Here is a 23,655-nt window from a genome sequence, read left to right on the forward strand (position 1 = left end):
CCATTTCTCCTTCTCCCAAATCCAATCAGCTGATGTTCTGAAAGATATACTACCCATCATTGCGACCTGTACGCTCTCGTTGGCTGGCCCTCGCTTCATACTCGTCGCCAAACCCACTGGCTCCATGTCATGCTAGGTAAAGTCCCCAATTATCTCAGCTCGCTGGTCACCATAGCATCACCCACCTGTAGCACGCGCTCCAGCAGGTATATCTCTCTGGTCACCCCCAAAACCAATTCTTTCTTTGGCCGCCTCTCCTTCCAGTTCTCTGCTGCCAATGACTGAACAAACTACAAAAATCTCTGAAACTGGAAACACTTATCTCCCTCACTAGCTTTAAGCACCAACTGTCAGAGCAGCTCACAGATTACTGCACCTGTACATAGCCCACCTATAATTTAGCCCAAACAACTACCTCTTTCCCTACTGTATTTATTTTATTTTGCTCCTTTGCACCCCATTGTTTTTATTTCTACTTTGCACATTCTTCCACTGCAAATCTACCATTCCAGTGTTTTACTTGCTATATTGTATTCACTTTGCCACCATGGCCTTTTTTTTGCCTTTACCTCCCTTCTCACCTCATTTGCTCACATTGTATATAGACTTGTTTATACTGTATTATTGACTGTATGTTTGTTTTACTCCATGTGTAACTCTGTGTCGTTGTATGTGTCAAACTGCTTTGCTTTATCTTGGCCAGGTCGCAATTGTAAATGAGAACTTGTTCTCAACTTGCCTACCTGGTTAAATAAAGGTGAAATAAAAAAATAAAAATACAAGGAGTACCAGTACCAGATCAATGTAAAGCTATATACAGGGAGTACCAGATCAATGTGGAGCTATATACAGGGAGTACCAGATCAATGTGGAGATATATACAGGGAGTACCAGATCAATGTGGAGCTATATACAGGGAGTACCAGATCAATGTGGAGCTATATACAGGGAGTACCAGTACCAGATCAATGTGAAGCTATATACAGGGAATACCAGTACCAGATCAATGTGGAGCTATATACAGAGAATACCAGTACCAGATCAATGTGGAGCTATATACAGGGAGTACAAGTACCAGATGAATGTGAAGCTATATACAGAGAATACCACTACCAGATGAATGTGAAGCTATATACAGGGAGTACAAGTACCAGATCAATGTGAAGCTATATACAGAGAATACCACTACCAGATGAATGTGAAGCTATATACAGGGAGTACCAGTACCAGATCAATGTGCATGTGTACGAGGTATTTGAGGTAGACATGTACATGAAGACAGGGTAAAGTGACTAAGCATCAGGACAGATAATAATAAGGTATTTGAGGTAGATATGTACATGAAGGCAGGGTAAAGTGACAAGGCATCAGGACAGATAATAATAAGGTATTTGAGGTTGATATGTACATGAAGGCAGGGTAAAGTGACTAGGCATCAGGATAGATAATAATAAGCTATTTGAGGTTGATATGTACATGAAGGCAAGGTAAAGTGACTAGGCATCAGGACAGATAATAATAAGCTGTTTGAGGTTGATATGTACATGAAGGCAAGGTAAAGTGACTAGGCATCAGGACAGATAATAATAAGGTATTTGAGGTTGATATGTACATGAAGGCAGGGTAAAGTGACTAGGCATCAGGACAGATAATAATAAGGTATTTGAGGTTGATATGTACATGAAGGCAGGGTAAAGTGACAAGACATCAGGAAAGATGATAATAAGAGTAAAATAAAGAACAGAGGCACAGCAGCAAATGATGTTTAACAAGGCTCAATTGTTAATTGAAATCCATTCCAGGTGACTACCTCATGAAGCTGGTTGAGAGAATGCCAAGTGTGCAAAGCTGTCATCATGGCAAAGGGTGGCCACTTTGAAGAATCTCAAATATAAAATATATTTATTTAACACTTTTTGGTTACTACATGATTCCATATGTGTTATTTCATAGTTTTGATGTCTTCACTATTATTCTACAACGTAGACAATAGTAAAAATAAAGAAAAACCCTTGAATGAGAAGGTGTGTCCAAACTTTTGACTAGGTGGCTGGAGTCTTTGGCAATTCTTCGAGCCTTCCTCTGGCACCGCCTGATATAGAGGTCCTGGATGGCACGGAACTCGGCCCAGCGATGTGCTAGGCTGTCCGCATCACCCTATGTAGCACTTTGCAGTCAAGGGTGGTGCATTTACCATACCAAGTGGTGATGCAGCCAGTAAAGATGCTCTCGATGGTGTAGCTGTAATACTTTTTGAGGATCTAAGGGCCTATGCCAAATATTTTCAGCCTCCTGAGGGGGAAGACATGATATTCTGGGTGAATACAATTTGCTGCAGCAGGCAGCCCTCTGTCTCTGTACGTAGGGAATAGAGTGCCTTTTGGGATCCAGCCAGAGTTCACCGGCGCCAGAGGAGAATTTAATCAGACCACTCCCTGTGGGCCCCAGCCTCCTGAAACAACATTTAACAGACTCATTTCAGCAGCTCAAGTCACGCTATCATCCTACTGTACACCGGACCCAGTTGAATTTAAGTAGCTTACTTCATGTGAGAATCCATAGCTGTAAGGGACATAACATAGAGGCTGAAGTCTATTGTGTTTTCGCAACAGGTTGAATTAAAATAACATGAACAAAAGGAGTTCAAAGACAAGTGGTGGTCTCTTTTAGTACAGAGTCAAAACAGCAGCTCAATGTCTATTGATCTCCCTTCATTAGGCTGGAAATGTGCTGATCAACACAGCTGCTTGCCCCTTCTGACACTGAAAACAGGTTATATACAGGTTATATATCTTACATCGGCAACAACATAGCTGTCACAGGAACTGATGTCACACAGCACCTTCTCAAAGGTCATACTGCAGTTAGCTGATTGATCCAACACGATTCTAGGAGTAGAAAGACATGCAAGTCGAAATGTTGTTTATCGGGGTCCATGTAATTACAATGTTATTACTACAATGAATACTGTATAGTTACACATGTTTAAGTGAATACTGTATTATTACACAGGTTTAAGTTAATATTGTATAGTTACACAGGTTTAAGTTAATATTGTATAGTTACACAGGTTTAAGTTAATATTGTATAGTTACACAGGTTTAAGTTAATATTGTATAGTTACACAGGTTTAAGGGCAAATTCAGATGAAGTGTTATCTAAAAAAATGCATTGAGTTAAAGTGCCACACACACAGCCAAGCAGTCAGACACACACCCCTATCAAGCCAAGCCGTCTCCTACCTCCCAGTTGGAGCGCACAGTGTTCTCAGAGTTCCTGCAGTCTCGTAGTGTGTTCTTCCAACAGGGGGAGTCAGAGACAGCGGTACCGTGGTGATAACCATTCTCCAGACACATCCTAAATGACAACACATCGTCCTACGTCAGGACGGCCCACGCCGTGGAACCTGTGAAAGCATATTGAGTGATCATCACTAGGTACAACAAAGTAGAACGGTGTACTTATACTACACATCTTGCTGACCTGGAGAGGATATTGAAGGGGACATGTTGGATAGTGGTCATCATCACTTACTAGGGCCTACGTCACATTAGGGTTGCACAAAACAGTGTGCGGTCTGTTCAGGTCTACTTATGCTTCAAGTGAAAACAGAGTAGTCTCTGAGTTTTATATAACTGACGGATCTGATCATGATCTTAGTTTACATTTACATTTTACATTTAAGTCATTTAGCAGACGCTCTTATCCAGAGCGACTTACAAATTGGTGCTTTCACCAATTTCACCAAGTTTACCTGAGCACATCATCCCAACTCTGTCCGTCTGAGATATTGGAAGATATTCGGGGCTAACTCATAGGGCGACTCAAAGTCAAAGAAGGGAATGTCATTTATCTCATTCTGCAAAAAAAACAAGTAAATCAGCAATGAAATTGAGTTCCACTTAATGAAGTGGTAGGTAGGCTACCTCTACTGGTGGAATTGTCATGATCATCCTCGACATCATCTTACCAGGTCTTGATTGAATTGATCCACCAATTTGTTTGCCTTGTTAACTTTCACACTGTGGTATTGTCTCTTCCTTCGTATCCTCTCCTCTTGAATCCTCTCCAACAAGGGACTGGTCCTTCCACCAAGAAAGCCCTCGGGCTATCGATACATTGTGGTTGGTCCTCTTCTCGTTCACTGTTCCCCTGTAAAGTTGCAGATGACACATGCTTCTGTCTTCTTTCTGGTCCACTTACGTTTTCACAAAACATCTTATTTTCAGAGTCCTCCCGACTTGGTTGGCCAAGAGAGTCACCATTGGAGTTCGGTTGCTCGTCGTTTATATGAAATCAAATTGTATTTGTCACATACACCGAATACAACAAGTCGTGGCCAAAAGTTTTGAGAATGACACAAATATGAATTTCCACGAAGTTTGCTGCTTCATTGTCTTTATATATTTTTGTCAGATGTTACTATGGAATACTGAAGTATAATTACAAGCATTTCATAAGTGTCAAAGACTTTTATTGACAGTTACAGTATTTTTCAAGACCTCTGTAATCTGCCCTGGCATGCTGTCAATTAACTTCTGGGCCACATCCTTACTGATGGCAGCCCATTCTTGCATAATCAATGCTTGGAGTTTGTAAGAATTTGTTGGGTTTTTGTTTGTCCACCCGCCTCTTGAGGATTGACCACAAGTTCTCCATGGGATTAAGGTCTGGGGAGTATCCTGGCCATGGACCCAAAACATCGATATTTTGTTCCCCGAGCCACTTAGTTATCACTTTTGCCTTATAGCAAGGTGCTCCATCATGCTGGAAAAGGCATTGTTCATCACCAAACTGTTCCTGGATGGTTGGGAGAAGTTGCTCTCGGAGGATGTGTTGGTAACATTCTTTATTCATGGCTGTGTTCTTAGGCAAAATTGTGAGTGAGCCCACTCCCTTGGCTGAGAAGCAACCCCACACATGAATGGTCTCAGGATGCTTTACTGTTGGCATGACACAGGACTGATGGTAGCGCCCACCTTGTCTTCTCCGGACAAGCTTTTTTCCGAATGCCCCAAACAATCGGAAAGGGGATTCATCAGAGAAAATAACTTTACCCCAGTCCTCAGCAGTCCAATCCCTGTACCTTTTTGCAGAATATCAGTCCGTCCCTGATGTTTTTCCTGGAGAGAAGTGGCTTCTTTGTTGCCCTTCTTGACACCAGAACATCCTCCAAAAGTCTTTGCCTCACTGTGCGTGCAGATGCACTCACACCTGCCTGCTGCCAATCCTGAGCAAGCTCTGTACTGGTGGTGACCCGATCCCGCAGCTGAATCAACTTTAGGAGACGGTCCTGGCGCTTGCTGGACTTTGTTGGGCGCCCTGAAGCCTTCACAACAATTGAACCGCTCTCCTTGAAGTTCTTGATGATCCGATAAATGGTTGATTTAGGTGCAATCTTACTGGCAGCAATATCCTTGCCTGTGAAGCCCTTTTTGTGCAAAGCAGTGATGACGGCACGTGTTTCCTTGCAGGTAACCATGGTTGACAGAGGAAGAACAATGATTCCAAGCACCACCCTCCTTTTGAAGCTTCCAGTCTGTTATTCAAACTCAATCAGCATGACAAAGTGATCTCCAGCCTTGTCATCGTCAACACTCACACCTGTGTTAACGAGAGAATCACTGACATGATGTTAGCTGGTCCTTTTGTGGCAGGGCTGAAATGCAGTGGAAATGTTTTTTGGTGATTCAGTTCATTTGCATGGCAAAGAGGGACTTTGCAATTAATTGCAATCCATCTGATCACTCTTCATAACATTCTGGAGTATATGCAAATTGCCATCATACAAACTGAGGCAGCAGACTTTGTGAAAATTAATATTTGTGTCATTCTCAAAACTTTTGGCCAATACTGTACAAGCCCTTAACCAACAATGCAGAACTGTTTTTAAAAGTAGTTAAGAAATTATTTTCAAAAATATATATGAAAACGGAAGGAAAAAAGTAACACAATAAAATAACAATAACGAGTCTATATACAGGGGTACCGGTACCGAATCAATGTGCGGGTATGTTGTTTGTCAGTTCTTGCTTCAAACGCTCTGCAAACGCTGCCATATTTTCTACCATTGTTACAACAACATATATCTTTAACTTGTTATTTTTAGACAAAATAACAAAGCGGTAGGGTTAACATTTTTGTAGCTAGCCCATCTCAAAACAAAAAAGAGTGAAGTCCTGTACCAAAACCTGTCCGACTAGAGACTTTGCTATCAGATTAGTTCCACAAAATGTAATTCCTCAGTTTATTATGGGCGCATCGGTCTGTAATAGTGGATTGTTTCATATTTTAATTACAACAAAGAATAACGTGTACAATGAATAAAGTTTAAATGAAAATACACAATTATTAAAGAAAAAGGTTTATGATCCCGATTGTATACTTTCTAGGTACAGTACTCTCAAATGTATTATACTTATTATTTTAAATCCTATGATTATTCAACTAGACCTCTCTTTGACCATTATATCAAACAAAAGCCTATGCGGATAAAATGAGACGACGGGTTTTTAAGAGTTAATGATTACCTCTCTTTTGGGAGAATATGATGTAAACCCCTCACACCATGTGACTCTTTAATCATGAATAATATAAGAAAGAGAGAGAGTGAAACAACACAGTCCAGATCTGATCCGTACAGTAAAGAGGATCGTATTACCGATGAGTGGCTAAGAGGAGGGGACAAGGACAGATAATAAATATAAATAGATTTTTTGAGAACATGTGCTGGCTCCCGATAGACCAGCCTCTGCCTCTACCCGGTGACTCGATTATATGTGCCCAAGGACCCTCACCATGCTCCGGGACCCAGTCGCTCGCCTCCCGCCTCCGGAGGATCGGGGACGAGATGGATAAAACCTGGACGGTTGGCTCTCGAGACAACAGATATTACGATAAACTGGAGTTTAATAGAAAAGTCTACTTTAAACGTTTTGTATGCACAGCAATACAAATCACCGTCCTCATGCTCTTTATCAGAAAGCGACACCTCTAGGTGCGAGACACTGCAAAGGCAAAACCAGCAACCGGTAAGCTTCACAGGTACGCGTCATCACTATTGCCACTTTCAAAACAACTGGGAACTCGGAAAAATACGAGGTCAAATCATGACGTCGGTAATCTTTTGGTCGGAAAGTCGGAGCATTGGAAAGAGGCCCGAGTTCCCGAGTTCGAATTCCGAGTTGAATGACCGTAAAAATAAAAAAAATTCAGTCGGAGCTCGTTTTTGTCCGAGTTCCCAGTTGTTTTGAACTCACTGAAGTCTGAAGTCGGAGATTTCCGAGTTCCCAGTTTCGAGTTGCTTTGAACGCAGCATATGAGTAAAGCAAACAAACTTGGTTGCGAGTATAGATGGTTGATTGTCAACTTTCCCCAACAATGTTCAGCAGGTAAATTGCGGTTATAAATATGTAGCTATAGTTGGTGTAAGCTGTAGTTTATTTACAATTTGAGTATGTATAATTTAGTTGTTCATAAGCAAAACTATGTTGGACTATTCAAAGATTATGAAAAAAATCTAAATATGAACTAAATGTTTACAATGCACTAACGTTTGAATGTATTTATCCATTTTAGATGATCCCGAAGAGGAGAGAAAGCTGTCAGAATATTTGCACTGAGAAAATGGATGCCAGCCAGTCAGCCCCAGAGCGCCGAGGTCCAGCGTGCACACTGACATGTCATCATGATAAACATGCCACACATGCAGCAAGACTGTTAGGAACAGGGATTTGAAAAATAACGAATCTGACCAAAATCAAAGGACATATATTATTTGTACTTTATGTTGGCTAAGGAAAATGTTGTGCTTCTGAATTCAGGTGACATAACATTATGTCACAGAGATTGAGTAACATTTTCAATTCAAATAATACTTTAGGACATTTGGGTCTAAGATACAGTACTGCGTGAATACATTTCGCGGTACGCTTTTCCCCCATTTATTAGATCATTTGACTCATTGCTTTGAATGAATTTGTATTCAGATATGAATTGATGTAACTTTTATCATCACTCAATGTCTGGCGGTTCTTCCGAGTAAGGAACGGTGATGTCATTCTCCCCCGACGGTTACCAAAGGAAAAACGTACTTATATTGCCCACGCAACTGTCATACGTTGATGAATTTACACTTGAATTATCGATGCACTATATACGATGTCAATTACCTAACTGAAATATCCTATTGGTATGCAAAAAACATACATTTAAGAACGCGTGCAGCCTACTTTTAGGCGCATTGTCTCTTGTGATGGGCATTCTTGGGGCTCAGTGGAACTTGTTAGATAAGCTTCTGTAATAATTATAGACCATGTAAAGTCTACCATCACTACAGATGAAAATCCATTTTGATACGATTTTTTTCCTACCGTTTTTTTGTTTTTATAGTCATTTATTTTTATTAGATGAATAATGCTGTGGGCTGATGACTGGAGAAAGGGGAATACATTAACTGTTACATTTCTTGGAACTTTTGAAATTGTCTTGGGGGCTCAGCATTTTGTAGCAGTGTTCATGCAGATAATGTTAATGAAACCGTGCAAAAAAACCCTGTGCAAATATAAGGGCATGCTATTTATGTTTACAGTCATAAGCTGTTTTTATAGATCACAAAAACTGTAGTTTTCAATTGCAGTGCTGAATCTGTGTCTTTTATAAAGAATGTGTTCTTTACATGCTATTTAAATATGTATTACATTGTGAATTCTGTACTCAATCTAGATAATAAAAGTTTGAAAAGTAAAAATGCATTCATGCTATCATTATTATACAATGAGCAATATCGTGACAAACATTCAATAAATGCTGAACAATACTGCATAAACCATGGTTTAATTGGAAAGTCTGATACACAATGAAAGACAACAGAACCTGTGACTTTTTCTATAAAGTTTTTGTATTTTAAATAATGTCATTAAACATAAGCTGAATCTACACTACAAATCAGGTGAAATGCATAAGTAACTAAATAAAACTAAATACATGAGCAAACAAGCAATTGTTGCACTGAGATACTACTATAGGTACCCTTTGCCAGAATACTTACCCATACCACATGGTGCTGGGTCACACTGAGATAAGTTAATATTCTATTTCTTTGCAAGAAGCCAAACTTAGACAAGCAGTGTGATAGTGACAGCGGTGTAGAGAAGGTATAGTAACTGACTTGATACATTAATGGCATACTAAATTGGACTCCATAGTGCCACCCAGTGTCTGGTGGGCATCTGGCCATCAATCACTAGTAGATCTGGACGTGGGCAGAGGTGGTGCCGTCCTTCCAGCAGTGCAGGGTCTCTATGACCGCAGATCGACACAGGGGGCACGTTCGCTCACGGTCGAACCACAGACACAGGCACTCCTCACAGAACACATGCTATAGGGGAGAGAGACAGACAGACAAAATTAAGTTTAACGTTACATGCACTCCTTCATCCATGACATGACACTACTCTACTTACTGTCTACACCACAGATTGCCCACAATATCACACAATCAGCTGTTGGTAAAAAATGACAACCTGACACAAATGTAACATAGAACTCTTAGCAGTGAATAACATACTAGTGAGGATAGTAGCTAGAGACAGGGCCATGGGTTCATATATGTCCCCTCACCTGACAGAGAAGAACGATGGGGTCTCTGAAGTCGCCCTGACAAATAGCACACACGTCTCCGGCTTCACTGCACTGCTGGCTGCTGGCTCTCACACCATAACTCTGTGGGTGATAGAGCAGCAACTAGGTGGTCACAAAGAGAAACAGGCAGGTAGGCTAGCGGTTAACCGAGAGGCTGCCGATAACCAAACGTTTGCTGGTTTCGAATCCCCGAGCCAAATAGGTGAAAAATCGGTCGATGTGCCATTTGACCAATGCACTTAAACCCTAATTGCTCCTGCACGTCGCTCTGGATAAGAGTGTCTACTAAATTACTAAATAATATATATTTTTTAAATGTAAATGTTTACATTCCCATTCCATACAGGGTCAACTCAGTGTACAGTGGGGCAAAAAAGTATTTTGTCAGCCACCAATTGTGCATGTTCTCCCACTTAAAAAGATGAGAGAGGCCTGTAATTTTCATCATAGGTACACTTCAACTATGACAGACAAAATGGGAAAAAAAATCCAGAAAATCACATTGTAGGATTTTTTATTAATTTATTTGCAAATTATGGTGGAAAATAAGTATTTGGTCACCTACAAACAAGCAAGATTTCTGGCTCTCACAGACCTGTAACTTCTTCTTTAAGAGGCTCCTCTGTCCTCCACTCGTTACCTGTATTAATGGCACCTGTTTGAACTTGATATCAGTATAAAAGACACCTGTCCACAAGCTCAAACAGTCACACTCCAAACTCTACTATGGCCAAGACCAAAGAGCTGTCAAAGGACACCAGAAACAAAATTGTAGACCTGCACCAGCCTGGGAAGACTGAATCTGCAATAGGTAAGCTGCTTGGTTTGAAGAAATCAACAGTGGGAGCAATTATTAGGAAATGGAAGACATACAAGACCACTGATAATCTCCCTCGATCTGGGGCTCCACGCAAGATCTCACCCCGTGGGGTCAAAATGATCACAAGAACGGTGAGCAAAAATCCCAGAACCACACGGGAGGACCTAGTGAATGACCTGCAGAGAGCTGGGACCAAAGTAACAAAGCCTACCATCAGCAAGGGCATTGAAGATGAAATGTGGCTGGGTCTTTCAGCATGGCAATGATCCCAAACACACCGCCCAGGCAACAAACGAGTGGCTTCGTAAGAAGCATTTCAAGGTCCTGATGTGGCCTAGCCAGTCTCCAGATCTAAACCCCATAGAAAATCTTTGGAGGGAGTTGAACGTCCGTGTTGCCCAGCAACAGCCCCAAAACATCACTGCTCTAGAGGAAATCTGCATGGAGGAATGGGCCAAAATACCAGCAACAGTGTGTGAAAACCTTGTGAAGACTTACAGAAAACGTTTGACCTCTGTCATTGCCAACAAAGGGTATATAACAAAGTATTGAGATAAACTTTTGTTATTGACCAAATACTTATTTTCCACCATAATTTGCAAATAAATTCATAAAAAATCCTACAATGTGATTTTCTGGATTTTTTTTCTCATTTTGTCTGTCATAGTGTACCTATGATGAAAATTACAGGCCTCTCTCATCTTTTTAAGTGGGAGAACTTGCACAATTGGTGGCTGACTAAATACTTTTTTGCAACACTGTATATGTTATGCATTCTAATAATGTATATGTAGTAATATAACTCAATCAGAGTGCAAGATCAGGCACAACCAGTTGACAGTTGAAGGTGTACTACTTTAGCTAGAAATATTACTTCAATGGCTATAGGATAGTGAAGTGGGCTGCCAATTGACCCAGATACTTGTATTTACAAAAAGTAATAATTTCTCACCTGAGAACTGCAGAGAATTGCCATGGCCTTGCGTATGGCTGATACTCGTCCACAGAGGTCAAACGACTGAAAGATAAACACAAACAGTCAAGGCTCTAGAATCGGGTGCATTAGTGCAGGGATGGAAAAAAAACCTGCACCTCCAGCTTTCCAGGAACAGGGTTGGTGACCACTGAATATTATCCTGAAAACATTACAAAATTCTAACTTATGACGTTCTTTCTAACTAACACAATTCTTTACTAGGTCAATATATTTTGGTTCCTTTTCTATTCTTAACTGAATGAAATGTTCTATTCTTTAACCACTCAGTGAGGTGCAGTGTCCTGTCCCATTTTGCAACCTTCTGAGGACACACATCTATGAACAACTATGACTAAATTTCTCCAGTGTCTCATCTCAACCCATAATAATTTCAAAGCTGTAGCCACCCATGATGTCTTCAAGCTTTAGCCTATTTATCATGCATTTCTTGCACATACACTACCCCCACCCACCCACATTTAGCAATCACAATACCAATAACTCCATTAAATATACAGAGTTGAATATAACTGAATAGGACTCCATTGAACAGGCTACTCCAACAACATTGAATATAACTACCACCACCTACACATAAAGGAGTGTGAGTTATTTTATCGCTACGTTACCTTGTAGAGGCTGTGGGTGAGTTATTTTAGCGCTACGTTACCTTGTAGAGGCTGTGGGTGAGTTATATTAGCGCTACGTTACCTTGTAGAGGCTGTGGGTGAGTTATATTAGCGCTACGTTACCTTGTAGAGGCTGTGGGTGAGTTATATTAGCGCTACGTTACCTTGTAGAGGCTGTGGGTGAGTTATATTAGCGCTACGTTACCTTGTGGAGGCTGTGGGTGAGTTATATTAGCTATACGTTACCTTGTAGAGGCTGTGGGTGAGTTATATTAGCGCTACGTTACCTTGTGGAGGCTGTGGGTGAGTTATATTAGCGCTACGTTACATTGTGGAGGCTGTGGGTGAGTTATATTAGCGCTACGTTACCTTGCAGAGGCTGTAGCTGATAATGAGCATGGCTCCTAGGAAGTAGCTGGTGGACGGGTCCTCTCCCATGATGTACTTGTACCACAGCTGGATGGGCACTAAGGCCCTGAACAACTGACTCAGCTCCTCTATCACCAGGTAGAACTTACCCTGCGACATACACACACATGGAGGACACTGATAAGACATTGGAAATGCATGTAATACATGTTTTATGTTCCATCTGAACAATGTCTGTGGTTTGAGATGGTGTGAAAAAGAGAAATACAGAAAAAAAAGAGGTTTCATCACAAACTAATTTTAATCTTCAAAGACAAGTGTATATTTCCTCAATATAGAGTCAGTTTTTCATTAAGTTAAGTAAACGGCCAAAAAGCAGCACATATAAGGCTAGCTCTAGTCCTATCTGTTGAGCAGCAGCACACTGCAAGCAACAAGCTCCAGCCTAAGCATGGCCACCGGCGAGGGCTCCGCAGGCTGCAGCTTCACAGCAGTAAAGGCAATTTCCCCACACTGCAAGAGAAACTGGCAGCCACTCGGCTCTCTTCACCTGCTACCCACACAGTTCAGCCCTAGGCAAGTCAACCTGCGGGGGCAGCCATCTTTTCTTTAAGAGGCCACTCCTCCTCGCTCTCCAATGGATGCCACAGGGGAAGCCAGGAGGACAAGGCGACAGTACTGTTCCTGTTGTTGCTGTGTGTGTGGGAGGAGTGGGGGGGGGGTTCAAAAACAGAAGGCTAACACTAACAGGAAATGGATTCCCAGTGGCATCACAGTATGTATAATGGTTATGTGGATATCACTTGACAGAGATTAATCACTCTGGGTTGGAAACCCTGTAGCAGAGACACTGAGGGTGGGAGACCTCCGCAAGCAGGAAATTCATCTTTCCTCATTGTTGCCCCCCCCCACACACACACACTGGATGTGTCAAACAAAATCTGGACTCCAGCCAGAAACTTTGAGCCATGGCAGCAGTTCCAACACATTCTGGGACTTCCTGCTGGGTTTTTTTCATTAGTGACGCTGACCTCTCAGACTACCAATCAAAACCTAACCAGCAGTTAGGGTACGCCACTGTTATGAGTTATCCCCCTCAGCTGCTAAAAACATGTTTTCATTAAATCTTGCTTCAAGTGGATGCATGGATACTAGAAAATACATTTCCCTCGAGTGGAGTGCACTGACAGTGCCAACAATGTAGCCAGCCAAGGAGCAATGTTGAAGAAACAGCAGAGCAAACTAAATCAAATAATAAATCAATGTACATGAGTCTGGCGTGTCTTTTTCTGTAAGGGGGGGCAGAGGATGGAGGCTGAGGTGGGGGTCGGTCGGTCGGTTTAGTGATTGCGTGGCGTGGGCTTCCCCAGCAGCCGAAAGTGAGGGGTAGTGGGAGCACACACACACACCACAGTAATGGTCCAGCCCAAGGGAGTGATGACCTCACCCCTGCAGTCCCCCAGGATGAATGAGCTCACTGGCAGCCGCCTAATTCTCCGATTGGCCTGTTTATTAGCCGAGTCAAAACCAATGATGTATATAAACCCTGGATTGCTGATTTTATGTACTGGCCATCGAGAGGCTTTGAAGCCACCAGTAGGAGCAGCCGTCCATAGGAATTAATGGAATTCTACAGTATTTCAATTAAATGTTTCATGGTCAAAATTACATGTATTTAATATTTGTTGTTGTAGTGGGGCCAGTGGCATTAGTAATCTCAAAAAGATATAGTTTAAGCAAACATTTTTATATATTTTTAAAATATATGTTTAGCTCACATGTAATTTAAAAGTATGCATTAAGGTGTCTGTAACAGAATAAATATGGCAAAAACAAATAGACATTAATAAATGCATTTCTATAGATTCCAGAATATATTTTACAACGGTATAGGAATGCCAATATGGAGGCACGGTGGCCTCAACACAGCGCCCCCTATCAGTCATCTAGTGTATGTATAAATCACTTGTCAAAACATACTGTGAGCCCCAGGTGCAAAACCTGCACACTGATAGAACACATACACAATCACAGACACACACTATTTCTGTGACCACAGGTTATTATAAGCAAAACTGTCATGTGGATAAGACATCAATACACACACTCCCACACTGTGACCCCAAGGACATGAGGGAAACTTTAATGAATATAAAACACACACTAGCTGTAACCCTAAGGAAAACAGTAAAAACTTTGATGAATATAAAAACACACTAACACAGGCTCTTACCCTGGATTTGAAGGCCAGGAGGATCTTGGGTAGAAACAGGATGAAGCACTTCAGGCCGATTGTAAAGTACTTGAGAACAAAGTCGGTGATCCCCACCGCCCAGATTAGATCAAAGAAGTCAAAGCTGTTTATGTTGGGCTTTGCAAACATCAGACTGAGTTTTTTTTTTGGGGGGGGGGGGGCAGAGATGAGACAGATTTCAGTACTTTACAGGTTGAGGTTTGATTGTGGATGGATGTGATACCTTATGTCTGGTCTAGTCTCTAATGGTTACAAGGGACACATTCATGGATCAACAGAAGACAGTAACAAAAATTAACAACATGATTAAAAATGTGGAGGACAAAACAAAATGTGGAGGACAAAACTAAATGTGAAGGACAAAACAAAATGTGGAGGACAAAACAAAATGTGGAGGACAAAACAAAATGTGAAGGACAAAACAAAATGTGGAGGACAAAACAAAATGTGAAGGACAAAACAAAATGTGGAGGACAAAACAAAATGTGGAGGACAAAACAAAATGTGGAGGACAAAACAAAATGTGGAGGACAAAACAAAATGTGGAGGACAAAACAAAATGTGAAGGACAAAACAAAATGTGAAAACAGGTGAAATGATAAACGAAAATCAATACTCACAGGACAAGAAGGCACATGGTAACATAACCTAAAGACAATGAAAATCATATTACAACAACAAAAAGGACAAAACTGAATGAAAAAATTACCACAGTCATACTGTATACAGATCGATGAGAAAGAAAATAATATCAAAGAAGTAAATGTCAATGTCAGCCAACTGTAAACCATTAGGCCTAAATATTGGGTGGTTGACAATGTTGGGTTTTTAGTGCAATGTAAAGTCTTCAGTGCAATGTAAGGTTTTCAGTGCAATGTAAGGTTCTCAGTGCAATATCATAAGAAAGAACCACAAGACATGGTTTTACCCTACCTGTTGTACAGCTCCTCAGCACTGAATGTGTAGTAGAGATACACTATGTTTCCAGATAGGAACATGATCATCCAGAGAGCTACAACCACAGATCTCTCCTCCTGATATGCACAGATAGACAAATAGTAAATAATCAAATACTTTACTAATCACCAATGTACGCATATTCTCACTTTCTCTCGGGCTAGCTATTTACATAGATCGATAACACTCAAATAATGTTTATAAAAAGTATCAAGAGTTATGCTCTCATATCAAAGTTGTACAAAAGGTGAAAATTACCCGTAGTGACACCTGGTGCTTGAATGATGAATTGGCGAAGGCAAACGTGCTGGCCATCCCAATACAGACAGCAATACCTACCAGAGAGAAACAGAAGAGTTACCAGTCAGTCACACACAGTATCTGACACGTCCAAAGTTTCCACATTTTCCTTATTCTACTTATTCCACAAAACGACCGACTCCAATACTATACAATTACCAAGCAACTACTAACAAAAACATTGTCATTAGTGTAGTCTTTATATCAGTCTAGTATATATGTGTAGTATTTATATCAGTGAGGTATTTATCAGTATAGTATTTATTTCAGTGTAGTATATCAGTGTAGTATTGGTATTACTACACACGTGTAGAGTCACCTTTTTTTTTTTATTGCGATCTAAAACCAGTCTTACCGAGCTTGTGCTGAAAACACACTTTAGCCAGGAGGATCAGGATGAACGGAAACCCCCTCTGTAGCCAGGTGACTACAGGCTTCAGCTCCGACAAGGCCGGAGCCGGTGTAGAGGGGTCTTCCGAGGCCTCCTCCCTGTTCCCATGCCTCTCTCCGGATGTACGGTGCTGTAGTGGCTGGTGGAAGTGGTGGTGGTTGTGATGATGGTGCGGGGGCGGACGGGGGAGGTAGGGCCCACACTCAGAGCGGTGTGGCCCCCCTTCCTCCCTGGAGGAGGCAGTCATCTGGATGAAGACGTCTGGAGGAGTCCCCAGAACAAGACCAGCCGCCTGGAAGTTTGCGGAGGGCACACCAGATCCCGAGGGAACCCCGACCCCGACCAGGCCGGAGAAGAGCTGCTGGGGGGAGGTGGGCGAGTCGGGTTTCAGGCAGTCAAACACACCTCCTTCGTCCAGGCTGCTTTCTGATCCAAGGGTTTGGCTACGGCTCCTGGAGAGCAGAGAGAGGATCAGCTGCATCTTTTGACGGTTCAAAGACTGTTGTCTATTGTTTATTTCTTGCATTGCCTTTCAATGGATTTGGCTCCCGAAGTTAACCAGTTATATAAATATATATATTCAATCCTCTTTTAGTGCACAATTTCAGGTTGTGATGATGAACCTGCAAATGCCTGTGTCCTAGGACGTGAACTCAAACCTTTCAGAGGGCATGCCATCCGTGTTGCTGCTGTGTCTTCTCTGCATGGCACATCCAGTTCATACCCGAGTGATCCAGGGCTATGGTGGGGTGCAGACAGACACACAGACTGCAATAAGTGAATACAAGTACAACGCCGCAAGTAGAGTATCGATGGTTGGATAGACTTTATTGCAACAATTAGCTAACCGCAGATAGCTAACGCTAACTAGCTATGATGGTTGGCAGTCGCACCATCACGCCACCATTTACATGTACAGTACAATGGTTTACTGGTTTCTCTATTGCATGATTTATATGCATGATTCTTAGTTAATATTTGTCCACGGCAATTGTTGGTCTCACCTGAATCATCGTTTTGTTTATTCTTCTCATTCCCATGTAGTTATTTTGCCTACACACCCCTGCGGCTTGCCTGGCCTGGCTCGCGACGATGTTTTTCCTGTATGACGTCAATGACATTCAACTCGGCCAATCAGCGTTCACTTTCCCACCACACATCCGTGTTAGGGAATTGTTTTGATGGTAGACGTCAGATTTCATGGGGAAAACATTGTTTATTTTCTAAGCTTTCTCGGTCATTTATCTGAAGGCAACGTCAACAACATATGTTATTTGTCAGTAGGGGTTGTTTTGTAAAGTTATAGCCAACTAACTCTAGCTAATGCATCTCACGGCAGGTAACGTTAGCTAGCTAATGTTAACTGTCAGTCTAGCTAGGTGGGTGAGTAGTTAGCCTAGCATTGTTAGCTTGTTTCCAGCGACGCAGGCTAACAAAGCAGTCTTTATCTTAAACGGCTAGCGAATGTGTACGTTACTTTGTAGCTACCTAACTAGCACAGCTGTGGTCCTTCTCTACAGCGTATTTATATACAGATAGCTAGCTAACGTTATTTACCACGGTTTCTTGCCTAGCTTTGCTAACTAGCCAGCAAAATGGGTTAGGTTGTGGTGTTGACCAAACGAAGCTCAGTTATTGAACGTGATTTCTAAACTGCCAATCATAACCAGACACCCCAGTTGAACCAGAAATTTCTAGCTACCATATGGTTTATCCAGCTAATATTATCTAGTTAGCATTGCTGCAATCAAATCAGGGATCTTCCAATAACGTCATGCCATGGTGCTAAGAAGGTTACTGAGAAAACGTTGGGTGCTAGGTGTGGTGTTTGGACTGTCTTTGATCTACTTCCTAACCAGCACCCTGAAACAGGTATTTAAACTCTTGACATCTCATGTTTATATTTAGTCCACAGAACACAGATTTATGAATACATTTGATTGATATGAGGTCCAGCTCTAGGGTATACTAGTTTGTCAAACCACACCTGACTATCTGTCATGCAGCAAGGTCTTGACTTTTGGCTATACGAGATGTGTGTGTGAGATATATATTGTGATGTGTTATGCAGGAGGAGAGAACCATAAGGGATCGCAACCTGTTGGAGGCCAGGGACCCGGATCACCGGATCCCATGGAAAGTCAGGTTCAACCTGGGCAACAGTAGCAGGCAGATCACTCAGTGCCGGAACTCCATTCAGGGCAAAACGCTGCTCACAGATGAACTGGGTGAGTTATGAACCTAACTGGACTCATTCACTCACTTGTTATCCCTTAGGGAATAACGCCTCTTTCTCCAACAGTTTTTTCTGTGATTCCTCACAATCTCCTCACCTTCTTTTCAACCGTATTTGAGAAGAATGCCCAAGGTCCCTCCCCTCTGTTCTTCTTCCCCAATGCGTTTTAAGGAAAGATGATGTGAGAAAAGCCCCTATCATTGAGGTATTATAAAATAACACTTCAATATTCAAGTCACTAATCCATTGTACATGTGAATGTCCCCACAGGTTATGTGTGTGACAGAAACGATCTGCTGGTGAATGGTTGCTGTAATGTCAATGCCCCCAGCTCAAGACAGTACATTTGTAAAAGCTGTCTGGCCAACGGCTGCTGCAACATCTACGAGCACTGTGTGTCCTGCTGCCTCCAGCCTGATAAGGTATTCAAGCTGTGGCACTGTTGTTGAGCTGCATCCAACAGCGAAATGTTTTGTTCCAAATGAGAATTTGCATCTTTTGCAGGTACATCTTTTGGGTGCATGGCTTTTCGGGCAATGGAGTCAGATCTCTATCTTACCCTGACATCTTTAACTTTACGTTGTTTTCATCTGAACCTTTTGCAGTGGTTGTGTTATTACTAATCTATGTGAGAACTACCAGATTTTGATCTGACTGTTGCACCTCTACTCCTCTCTCTCTCTCTCTCTTTCTCATATTCTCTCCTTCTCAGCAACCTCTTCTAGAGAGTTTCCTGAACAGAGCTGCAGATGGCTTCCAGAACCTATTCACAGCCGTGGAGGACCACTTTGAGCTGTGTTTAGCCAAGTGTCGGACTTCATCGCAGGTAGGTTGAGTTGTCTACATGAAACAAACAAGGATAACCTTGCCCAGATTCACAAAACACTTCTTACGCAAAAATGTAAGAAGCTTCTTAATAAATAAGAAAAAAATAAGTTAGTTTGTAAGTGCAATTCTTCAACAAGATTGAATGATTTTCTTATGAAGCTTCTTAAGATGTTTGTTGCTAGGCAACTGATTTAGCTAGATTTTATCGAAAAAATGGCAGTTAATGAGAAATGTATTCTTAAGGTTTTGTGAATCTGGGCCCAGTTCTCTGATCACTCCCTGACCATACCCACATCCTGTCATGCAGAGATGGCAAGAGAGATTGATGTAAAACATTCTAATGGTTGTGTTTACCCTCTCTTTTTGCTCCTGAAGAGTGTCCAACATGAAAATACCTACAGAAATCCACAAGCAAAATACTGTTATGGAGAAAGTCCACCCGAACTCCTGCCTATATGATTGTTTGGACCTACGATACTGTATAGAAACTAATAACGGTCCTCTGGGACCTACAAGACTGTATAGAAACTAATAACGGTCCTCTGGGACCTACGGGACTGTATAGAAACTAATAACGGTCCTCTGGGACCTACAAGACTGTATAGAAACGAATAACGGTCCTCTGGGACCTACGAGACTATAGAAACTAATAACGGTCCTCTAGGACCTACGAGACTGTATAGAAACTAATAACGGTCCTCTGGGACCTACGAGACTGTATAGAAACTAATAACGGTCCTCTGGGACCTACGAGACTGTATAGAAACTAATAACGGTCCTCTGGGACCTACGAGACTGTATAGAAACTAATAACGGTCCTCTGGGACCTACGAGACTGTATAGAAACTAATAACGGTCCTCTGGGACCTACGAGACTGTATAGAAACTAATAACGGTCCTCTGGGACCTACGAGACTGTATAGAAACTAATAACGGTCCTCTGGGACCTACGAGACTGTATAGAAACTAATAACGGTCCTCTGGGACCTACGAGACTGTATAGAAACTAATAACGGTCCTCTGGGACCTACGAGACTGTATAGAAACTAATAACGGTCCTCTGGGACCTACGAGACTGTATAGAAACTAATAACGGTTGTCTGGGACTTACGAGACTGTATAGAAACTAATAACGGTCGTCTGGGACCTACGAGACTGTATAGAAACTAATAACGGTCCTCTGGGACCTACGAGACTGTATAGAAACTAATAACGGTCCTCTGGGACCTACGAGACTGTATTGAAACTAATAACGGTCCTCTGAGACCTACAAGACTGTATAGAAACTAATAATGGTTGTCTGGGACCTACGAGACTGTATAGAAACTAATAACGGTCCTCTGGGACCTACGAGACTGTATAGAAACTAATAACGGTCCTCTGGGATTTACGAGACTGTATAGAAACTAATAATGGTTGTCTGGGACTTACGAGAATGTAAAGAAAACTAAGAGTCCAACTAAGAGCCAAGACACACACCTTGATACTCCGTGGGAAGACGGGATTCCCCTTCATCTTGTGTCGACATAATGGCCTTGAAACGTCTGACACCATACGGTGCTTAACAGATGGGAGCTACCAAGAACACCAAACCCTGTATAGAGGGGATTTGACTGACAATAACGGACGCCATGTTGAACCTTTTGATAAAGTAATGAGAGTAACAGTCTCTATATATGGCTCTGAAGAACACTATCGTAACCTCACAACAATGGACAAATACTGTATGTGATATAGCTATATTATTTACACTTCATAAGTGCATAGCTTCATAACTTCATCAGTGATGATCATCAGGGCTCATTAGACCAGTTAGGATTCACCTCATGCTGCCATTGTTCCACATTATGGTCATATTCATTAGGGCACGCAACAGAAAATGTTTAAAAATGTTTGAGTCTCACATGTTTTAGTCTGTTCGGTGCAAAATGAACACAACCCATGTTATAAAGGTCTGTATTTAATGCCTGACGATATACGGAAGGTTGATATTGGTTGTTTAGTCCTTATTGTTGAATATAAAAACAAACTATAAAGAATGTGTCTACTTTTGTGTGTAGTCGTGCATGGATATTGACTGACTGGTTATTTAATAAAGTGACTGTGAAAGTTATCGGCTCATAGTTTACATTGCGCAGACCCTTTCAGAATAATTCTCAGTATTTTATTAAATAAGTTTATGTATTTCACACTATGAAAGCATTCTATATATTGGATAATGTTTATCGGGGGTCAGAGCTGTATCAACAAGAATTGGCATATTTTAATATACAGTATGACAAAATGAAAACTTTTTAAACATCTTTTATTTTTTTCACAAAGTGGGGGATGAGAAACTTGGACAGTGTCACATCAATTTCAGAAGTGTTTGATGAGCTTGAAGCATCTTGCTTGATTTGAAGAAGGGGCTTTCAGTGGTTGTAATTTATACACTATGTAGGGTGCAGGTATATTTTTATTTGATTTAACTGGTCAGTGAAGAACAAATTCTTATTTACAATGATGGCCTAGGAACAGTGGGTTAACTGCCTTGTTCAGGGGCAGAACAACATATTTTTACCTTATCAGCTCGGGGATTCGATCTAGTAACCTTTCGGTTACTGGCCCAATGCTTTAACCACTTGTCTACCTGCCTCCCCACTAGGCTACCTGCCGCCCCTATATAGAGTGCACAGTAGCCCTCTGCAGATATAATAATTCTCCATGCCTTTAAATGATCCACTTGGGGAACATAGCCAGAGCTAAACAATTAATCATCCTGAAGGCTGTGAAAACAGAATCTGTCTTGTAATTAGAAAATATATTAAGGTCCTGACAAATGTTCATTCATGGCTATTTGATTAATGACTGTCACATGGGAAGGGAACACAGTGTAGGCCTGTCCACTAAGTATGCACACTGTTTCATTTAGCACAAACTATTAGAACTATGTCATCATGACACTGTTTGGCAATGGTATTATTATTATTATTGCAGAACTTCCGATACAAATCAGCTTTATAAGAAAACAGAAATGCTGTTGCTGTAGTCAAGATAGACATGAGCTGGTAATATGCTGAAACTTTGTACTAAAAGAAAGCATCCATAACATTTGAATAAATAGCATTTAAGATGAATAAATACATTAAATTCACCAAATACATTAATATTATAATAAATAAAATATAATTCAGTGATTATAGAATCAATGGTATTCTGGAATCCACTACAGACTCCACCCAAACCAGAAGTCCCGCGACTCCTCCAGCAGGGTAATGCTCCACCGCTTCCTCTGAAAGGGGGGCTTGGGCATCTCGGGATGGGCTGGCTTCTGGGTGCAGTCAACCCCAATGGTTATCTTCAGACAGGCAGATAGCCTCCCCACCATGGTAACAGAGTCATTCAGGTTGTTGTGCATTGATATGTGATCTGGGTTCAGGTCACTCTCTTGGTCCTTGAGGACTTCTTTCAGGGCCTTGCCAATGAAGTGTAGCCCACACTGAGCTCTCTCCAGAGGGGAAGGTGAGGTACTGTTGAGGTCCAGATCTGGGAACCCCTGGGCAAAAGGTTGGTTCTGTCCATTGGCTGCCATCTGTGGGAGAAAAAAAAATGAAAATAGACCATAAATATGTACTCAGACATGATGGAATGTCTTCAGTACATTCTGTTTTAAGTCAATGTTTTTCAGTTGTTACTTATCATGGACAGAATGTCTCAGTTAAATAAAGAGGGCAATTAATATCCCAGTAACAACAGTTGGTATTTTGACCCATGAACTGACTTGTCTTTCTCCAAATTGGCAGAAAGGAAAACGTTGGAATTTGCGTGGATCAATAAGTAAAGAACTGAAAGGATCATGATGGGACCCAATGGAAAAGAACAGTAGTAATTGTACAGGTACAGTATGTAAGTAAACACGGTTACTAAAGTCAATCAGTAGGCAGGTTTCTATTGACCCAGGTTTATTCGACAAAAGAAATGTTGGCAGAAAAATCACGTGTAATGGAAACGGAAGATTGGAGACATTTTTATCCTTTCTACAGCTGGATTTTTCTTTTGTCGAACTTAATTGCGACAAATGACGATGGAAACAGTTTTTCTAATAAATGATGATTGCCGATTACTTTTGAAGGTACGTGGGGCACGTGTTGTCATCATGTAACCACAACCTTCACTCCACATGTCATTCTAAATGCGTAATGCTGGCAAAATACTATTTTTTTTATTTAAATGTGGGGTTTGAACTGCATCGCCTTGCTTTTCTGGTTGGCTGG

General features: G+C 41.4%; 2 protein-coding genes and 1 long non-coding RNA gene across 6 annotated transcripts; 1 reads left to right on the forward strand and 2 right to left on the reverse strand.

Annotated features, from left to right (window-relative positions):
* Positions 1 to 799: 799 nt before the first annotated feature.
* On the reverse strand, positions 800 to 6,305 carry LOC115140336 (uncharacterized). 2 transcript variants are annotated; one of them, XR_003865222.2, is made up of 5 exons: positions 5,996 to 6,305; positions 3,971 to 4,152; positions 3,243 to 3,406; positions 2,798 to 2,888; positions 800 to 2,452 (listed from the first exon to the last, which is right to left on the reverse strand). It is a non-coding gene; the product is annotated as an uncharacterized LOC115140336 (long non-coding RNA). The 2 variants fall into 2 exon arrangements; XR_003865221.2 differs by having other exon boundaries at positions 3,971 to 6,302.
* A 2,509-nt stretch (positions 6,306 to 8,814) lies between these two features.
* rnft2 (ring finger protein, transmembrane 2) lies at positions 8,815 to 17,451 on the reverse strand. Of its 3 annotated transcripts, none has more exons than XM_029678676.2 (10): positions 17,343 to 17,451; positions 16,998 to 17,077; positions 16,303 to 16,790; positions 15,906 to 15,982; positions 15,624 to 15,724; positions 14,670 to 14,823; positions 12,437 to 12,586; positions 11,415 to 11,480; positions 9,622 to 9,723; positions 8,815 to 9,379 (listed from the first exon to the last, which is right to left on the reverse strand). In XM_029678676.2, exons 2-10 carry the CDS (start codon positions 17,042 to 17,044, stop codon positions 9,245 to 9,247), a joined length of 1,320 nt encoding a protein of 439 aa, XP_029534536.1. In that variant the 5' UTR covers positions 17,045 to 17,077; positions 17,343 to 17,451; the 3' UTR covers positions 8,815 to 9,244. The 3 variants fall into 3 exon arrangements, with proteins under 3 accessions (XP_029534536.1, XP_029534537.1, XP_064882889.1); XM_029678677.2 differs by having other exon boundaries at positions 16,998 to 17,106; positions 17,343 to 17,443; XM_065026817.1 differs by lacking the exons at positions 16,998 to 17,077; positions 17,343 to 17,451 and having other exon boundaries at positions 16,303 to 16,991.
* A 35-nt stretch (positions 17,452 to 17,486) lies between these two features.
* spring1 (SREBF pathway regulator in golgi 1) lies at positions 17,487 to 21,515 on the forward strand. The gene is made up of 5 exons (XM_065026818.1): positions 17,487 to 18,210; positions 18,410 to 18,566; positions 18,845 to 18,996; positions 19,287 to 19,400; positions 19,778 to 21,515. The coding sequence occupies exons 1-5, from the start codon at positions 18,118 to 18,120 to the stop codon at positions 19,859 to 19,861; spliced, it is 600 nt and encodes a 199-aa protein (XP_064882890.1). The 5' UTR covers positions 17,487 to 18,117; the 3' UTR covers positions 19,862 to 21,515.
* Positions 21,516 to 23,655: the final 2,140 nt, after the last annotated feature.

Source organism: Oncorhynchus nerka, linkage group LG13 (genome assembly GCF_034236695.1).
Source record: "Oncorhynchus nerka isolate Pitt River linkage group LG13, Oner_Uvic_2.0, whole genome shotgun sequence".
Lineage (NCBI taxonomy): Eukaryota > Metazoa > Chordata > Actinopteri > Salmoniformes > Salmonidae > Oncorhynchus > Oncorhynchus nerka.